At 34.1% G+C, this 6,890-nt stretch overlaps 1 protein-coding gene across 1 annotated transcript in view; it reads right to left on the minus strand.

Annotated features, from left to right (window-relative positions):
* Positions 1 to 6,890, minus strand: part of LOC107751901 (dynein heavy chain 5, axonemal-like) — a 122,326-nt gene that overhangs the window by 113,723 nt on the left and 1,713 nt on the right. The window contains exons 2-5 of the mRNA XM_016567673.1: positions 1,939 to 2,073; positions 1,720 to 1,794; positions 1,369 to 1,539; positions 217 to 435 (exon numbers count right to left, since the gene is read on the minus strand). Coding sequence (XP_016423159.1) covers positions 217 to 435; positions 1,369 to 1,539; positions 1,720 to 1,794; positions 1,939 to 2,073 — 600 coding nt within the window. The remainder of the gene's footprint in view (positions 1 to 216; positions 436 to 1,368; positions 1,540 to 1,719; positions 1,795 to 1,938; positions 2,074 to 6,890) is intronic.

The raw sequence follows: 6,890 nt of genomic DNA on the forward strand, positions 1-6,890 counted from the left end.
GATGGCTGAAAGCTTGAAAGAGATGAGAAAAATAGCATTACATTTCCAATATTTCATCTGCCTGACCAAATCCACCGTCCAATTCATCCTTTTTTTTTTTTTTAATTTTTGAGAAGCTATGGATCAATATAGTAGAATGGAGTGTGTGCATCCTTGAGTGTGTTTATGTTATTGTAAAAGTGTGCCTCTTTCTTTGTCCTTTTGTATTTGTGAGACCTTTTCCTGCAGGCTCTCCTGTGCCCCGCCTAACACAGAGACAAAGCTGTCCAGAGAGCTAATAAAGTCTTGCTTGACAGCCTGAGCCTGCGGGCTTGCTAGCTCTGCCCAGCCGTGGTTCATCTTCCTCAGAGTGGGGATGAAGATCTCTGACAGCAGCTGCTCCACGCTCTTCAGCAGACCAACACCCATGGTGTCCAACATGTTAAAGTTCACATCCTATGAGAGCAAACAGAGGGGAGAGGATGAACATATACACAAGAGACTTTTGTTGTTGTTTTGATGACATATAAGGCTCTAACTGAATCAAAATATCACACACAACAAATGGTCAGTAAAAGTGCTCAAATAAAATAAAATAATAATAAACCAACCAACCAACAAACAAATAATGTATAATTCATTTTCTATTAGGGTTTGCCATTTTTTGTGAACCTGTTATTTCTTCATATTTTGAAGCAAGTAAAATGACTTTTAGTATAGTTTAGTATATTTTTATAAACTAACTAAAAGAACTATAGATTTGATCATAAGCATAGTACTGGGAAATACAGTGACAACTGATATTTACATGCATTTTATGTATGCAGCCTGCTATACTGTTATAAAGATCTCATCGATCTATATTACCTGTACAAGCTATCAAAATTTCATCTTACTTTTTGGGCACAAAAATATCAGCAACAATTGCATTATTCAAATTCAATTACATTATTTTTGCTTGATCAGCTGAATAATATTGAGTTTAAAACTGAGTGATTTATGAAACCTGACATATGAAATAACAGTCAAATAAAATAAAATAGAAATGTGTGTGTGTGTGTGTATATATAGTTATTTTTTATGTGACTTATTTCATATGTCTGGCTTTATAGGATTAAGCTGTAACACAGTAGTCACAATATTTCTCATAAAAGAAAACAAAGAAACTAACAAAACTAACAAAAACACAAGATGTATGCCTCTAATGCTTTAAAAGAGAGTAAACCAATATCTACCATATGGAATGTACCAAATAAAAGATATGACCAGGGCAAGAAATATTTACAGAAATAAACAAAAAAGGAAAAAAAAATATATATATATATACATGATCTTGTTATTGACATGGTTAACAGATGCTTTTCACACATTGCCCTTGTTTCCATTTACCCTGTGGATATTCTCTGATGTGATAGGCTTGGAGGTGTTTGCCCGGGTGAAAAATACACAAATGCCAGTGAGGGCCACATCTGTGCCTTCCGTCACAAAGACCTTGGCTTTCTTACTGCGAATCACTGAGGAGGATACAGCTACCAAACAAAGACACAAAGACAAATTGATCTTATCGCATGTCTTATTTGGATGCAGTGTAACATTTGTGAGAATTTAATAAGAATCATCATTGAGAATATTCAGAATTACAAACAAACTAAAAAAGAAGAAAGTATTACAGTATTTTTAATGATTACTTAGATTTTTTACTAATGATTATTTTCACAGGCTTTACTAACCGATGTCTACAGGCTCTGTGTCCTGGTAGTATAAAATGAGGTGAGGAAGGCCATTGGCAGCAAAGAACTGCTCTATCCGCTCAATCTGAAAGATCAAACATAATACTGTTAAATAACATTGTATAAAATATCCTAGGGAATGCTAATAATCAATGACTTCCTGACTAGAAAATGTGGAGAATGCTCTTCAAAACCAAATTAAGAAGTGTGTCTGTGGAATAATGTTAACCTGTGTGCCCTCCAGTATTGCATCTTCCACTTCAGCTTTCTCCAGACCCACGCAAGAGGACACAATGCTGAGAACATAGTCATGTCTGCTGTCCAGCTGTGCTCTCTTGGCCTCACGCTCTTCCTTCAGCTTTTGCTGTGTGATAAGAAGATGTGCCCACTTTAGCATCAGCATTTGGTTATTTTGTTTTGACAAGCTTTTATACATGGTCTATTAATAAAAGGATAGGTGTAGCAGGACACATACTGCAGGAGTATTTTTAACTTCTTTAAATCTTGAAAAAATGAAACCTCTTCAAACTCTTCAAAATTCAAACATTCATCACATGCTCTATAATAAATATAAGACCACGGACTTGAGAAAAAAAAAGTTTCTTATTTTCTGAGAAACTTTGATAAGCCTGCACTAACTATAGAAATTAACAATGACAATAGTTTTAGAAAAGTCATATACAGTATGACTTTTCTAAAACTATTGTAATATACCCTTTATCTTTTTTGTCATTCAGAAAATAACTGAAGGACCACCTAATAATTGCAATAATAATATAATATAACATCAGTTACCTCAGTATCCTGATGTACATAAAGTAAAAAAAAACAAAAACAAACACCACTACAGGAAAAGGCAAGCAAATGAAGCATCATCAGAACATGGAGTCATACATACTTTAAAAGCAGTGATCTGGCTGTTTGAGATTATCGACGACTGCACTTCAGGCTTACGTCTTCCAGACTTCTTTTCATGCATGTTATCCATGAGATCTTACATCTAAAGACTGCCAGACTATCAAGTAGCTTTATCTTCATCCAAGCAGACAATGAGTATCAGTCCTAACTCACAAAACCAAAAAAGAATACATCCAAGTGTAGAAAAAAATAAAAACTAAACTAAAGGGAAAGTTTTGATTAGATTGTCTCCAAGTGAGAAAATCATCGTTCAGACTGGAGTACTCTAATCATCTATCCAACTGACGGTCACCATCCCCACTTTTCTCATGGCAGTAAAAGCTGAAATGTTTTAGGGTCCTTGTACAGAATAAAAGAAAGCTGACTGAACAAAGCCTTAAATGGGCAGAGCAGACTAGGTCCCTCGTCAAAGCAGTGAGAGACAGTAAAAGTCGCTTTGCTGGGGTGCTAGGTAACACCGTAAAAAAAAAGAGCCAATAAACTAAAAACCATTTTGTGGGCCAGATACAGATGCTCAAAAAAGATGTTGGTATTTTGGTCTTTCTGAAACAATCTTCATTCCAAGGGCATTCTTTCTGTTCTGATATAATATAGATTTTAATTGTATCATTTCTTATTTACAAAAAACATAAAAATAACTCAACAATATAAGCATTGCCATCACACCACAGCAGAACCGTTAAATGTCTGCAAGAAACACACAGCTTTCTATTGAAAGAATCGTTTTTTGAAATAGTCAACTAAAAAAAGAATATCACTTGCTTCATTCCTGAATGAAGCAGCCGTTTGAACAAATGAATTAATGAATTGAATTAATGATTGAATGACTCACTCATTAAGACACTGACATTGATTGACATAATTTATTCACTTAACCACTCATAATTTTTTTTTTTTTTTTTACAATTTTGAAATCGATTTTTTTTAAATTCCAGAATAGATCATTCATTTTAAATTGCTTTATTTTAGACCTTAAATGGCTGTGTCAGTGCCTATTTCATGCACATAAAATCTAGATAGGCTACAACAGGTAAACATGTCAGCGTGGACACTAGTTTTGGATTATTAACAATATCAATTTCCTGTTGATGAAGATCTTTTAGTCTATGCTGTTGCCAGTTGATGCTTGAACAAAACATCACTAAACATTATTTGAAGTGGGCCTGTATCCAATAATCACAATAAGCTTTGTGCTTTGTTATTTTTTTATATGAAACAATGTCTCACCATTCATATTCTGTCAATTTTATAACAAAATTCAAACCATGAACATAGTTTTGATACTCTTTAATGTGGCATTACAGATCGCTGTAGTATTCGCTGCAATTACAGTGTATACTTTTTTTCTTTATTTACCCCGAAATAATTGAAGTGAAATGTGACAACATGTCCAATAAGTGGGGCACATTGTAACATCTGAGGGGCACGTTGTAACATGACTATATGGCAGCTTAAAATGTTATCTGATCTATTGAAATACATATATATATACAGTATATATATATATATATAAGACAAGCTAAAATATTTTGTCAATAAAATAAAATTATTAACTTTTCAAATAAAATAATGGTGTTTTTAAGAATTAAAATAAACTAATTTTGGAGTTTGACAATGAACACGAGACAAACAGATGAGCCAAAATTCTTTAAATTTCTTGAAATAATAATTTCGGAACATTGACTCTCAGCTTTATTCAGCTGTTTCACGTGGTTTCTCATTAAAATTCATGAAAGTAATTAGTGTAAATTAAATACACTGTAATATCGAATCACGCTACTTTTAGATGTAGAATCGCGATTCTTAAAAATCCTAATACATATCGATTCAGTGCCCAAGTGATAGTACTGATTCAGGAGATGAGCATATTGTCGTAGCCCTAGTAAAAATGCCTCTGGAAATCAATTTAAGGGTGCAAATATTACAATTAGTTTTTGTCACTGAGCAATCCTCCACACAGAATATGAAGAACATGAAAAGCTTCAAGAGTCAGCTGACCAACACATCAACACACTTAGCAAATTGTTGTCTAATTATGGTTATCAAACAAAATCCCAGAAAATATTGAGGTATCATTTTTTGTCAGTATTGCACAGCCCTAAAGAGTAGTTGAACAAAAGTTGAATATTTGGTTATATCCTTGGATATCACTAATTCAGATCAAAGTAAAGTCTAAGTAAAACACCTCATGTCTTTTCACTCCATTGATCATATAGGTTTCCTATTGGCTTCACAAAGTTGTATGAGAGACTGCAGGTGAGATAGGAGCCCAGGAGACTAAATAACTACTAGGAAAGAGATACCAGCATTCAGCCCATTTAATCTCCCTGACATCTTGCTGTCCCCATGCTGTTCTCATCTACCACAACACTTCAGCTGTAGAGGGTGGCAGGTAAGAGCTCAGCTTAGCACTGAATTTTTCATGCATTTTATCCCGGCAGTGGTGAGCTTGCTTTGAATACCAATTCCAAGCCCGTGCCACTACATTTTAGATGTCACAATCAGCATTTCAGGTCTTGAAGCCATAGATATGAAATCCATAGATTAAGCATTGGCAGCTGTTGCTTATTATGCAATATGTCAGCATAATACGGCCATAATTACATGCAAATTAATGGACAGATGCAGCATGCAACATCCATCATGCCTACGTCAGCATTCTCATATGTGAAAACACATCAGTTTTTGCAGTCTTTGCATTTCATACAACTGGAGGTCTTGCAGTGTTACGGTATTTGAGTTATAATGGCCAGTGATAGAGGGCCATCTACAGTTTAGAGAAAAAAATAAATAAATTTTTTATATATATAACAATTATTTTATTCTACTGACAGCCATAGTTTTACCTTTTACTTTTCTGTCAATGGTAACAAAATATTGTCTTTATAATATTTACACATATTAATAATATTTTTGTTTTCACTGTATAAACCAGGGCCCATATTCACAAAACATCTTAAGGCTAAAAGTAGCTCATAACTTGCCGATTTAGGAGAAAATCTTAAAAATAATGGGCGTGTCAATCCTAAATTTAGGACTTACATTTTTGCTCTAAGAGTATTTCACAAAGCATTTTAGCGCTAAAACTAGCTCCTAAATCTGTGGAACGTTAGGAGTAGTGAAGAGGACTCCTAAGTCACTAAGACCAAACCACAAACTAGGCCTATCCTCCCTGCTGAAGCAAACAATAGAAACCATCACAGAAATTCTAATGGTTTCCACTACAAATACCATTACAAACATTACAAACTATCAACTTTTAACCTTTAAACTAATACAAAAAAATTGTTTCCTGTAGTGTGTTTTGGGACATGTTCTATTAGTGGTTTTAACAAGCCAACAATAGAAGGCGACCAATTACCAGTAGAGACCAACAGGCACCATTACAGTTACCATTAAAACCAGTACAATTCCCATTATAACCAGTAAAACCTTTAAAAACTCAGTGATGGTTTCTATTGTTTTTTTCAGCCGGGCTAAAATGGCTGTTGCCAGCAATCTGCCTCGGAACATAAACATTTTAGAAACACGCTGCATTTATTTGCACACATATGTTTTCCCATTCATCTTTTTTGGTTTTGGAGGTTATCCCAACTCCAAATTTTCCTTTGATTATGTCCACAAACTATCAACTTTTAACCTTTAAACTAATACAAAAAAATTGTTTCCTGTAGTGTGTTTTGGGACATGTTCTATTAGTGGTTTTAACAAGCCAACAATAGAAGGCGACCAATTACCAGTAGAGACCAACAGGCACCATTACAGTTACCATTAAAACCAGTACAATTCCCATTATAACCAGTAAAACCATTCAAATTCTGTGATGGTTTCTATTGCTTTTTTCAGCCGGGCTAAAATGGCTGTTGCCAGCAATCTGCCTTGAAACATAAATATTTTAGAAACACACTGCATTTATTGGCACACATATGTTTTCCAATGCATGATTTTTTTATTTTTTTGGTTTTGGAGGTTATCCTAACTCCAAATTTTCCTTTGATTATATCCTTGTTTTCATTAACAAGTTGGGCAAGAAGTAACAGCTGTTCTTGCATCCAGTTTGCTTTTCTTTTGCATTTGCATGTCTTACTATCAGCCATTATTATTCTACTCTGTTAATTAAAAGGCTGTTCATATGCATATTCACTAATTGTTTACGAGAAGCACACATGTAAGAGGCTGACAATTAGCTGAACATATACTTGTTTAATTAGTGACACTTAGCCTGCATTTTTAAACCTTTATTTGAATATGGCAACATAATAT

The sequence above is a fragment of the Sinocyclocheilus rhinocerous genome, unplaced genomic scaffold (genome assembly GCF_001515625.1).
Source record: "Sinocyclocheilus rhinocerous isolate Xijiao unplaced genomic scaffold, SAMN03320098_v1.1 scaffold752, whole genome shotgun sequence".
Classification (NCBI taxonomy): domain Eukaryota; kingdom Metazoa; phylum Chordata; class Actinopteri; order Cypriniformes; family Cyprinidae; genus Sinocyclocheilus; species Sinocyclocheilus rhinocerous.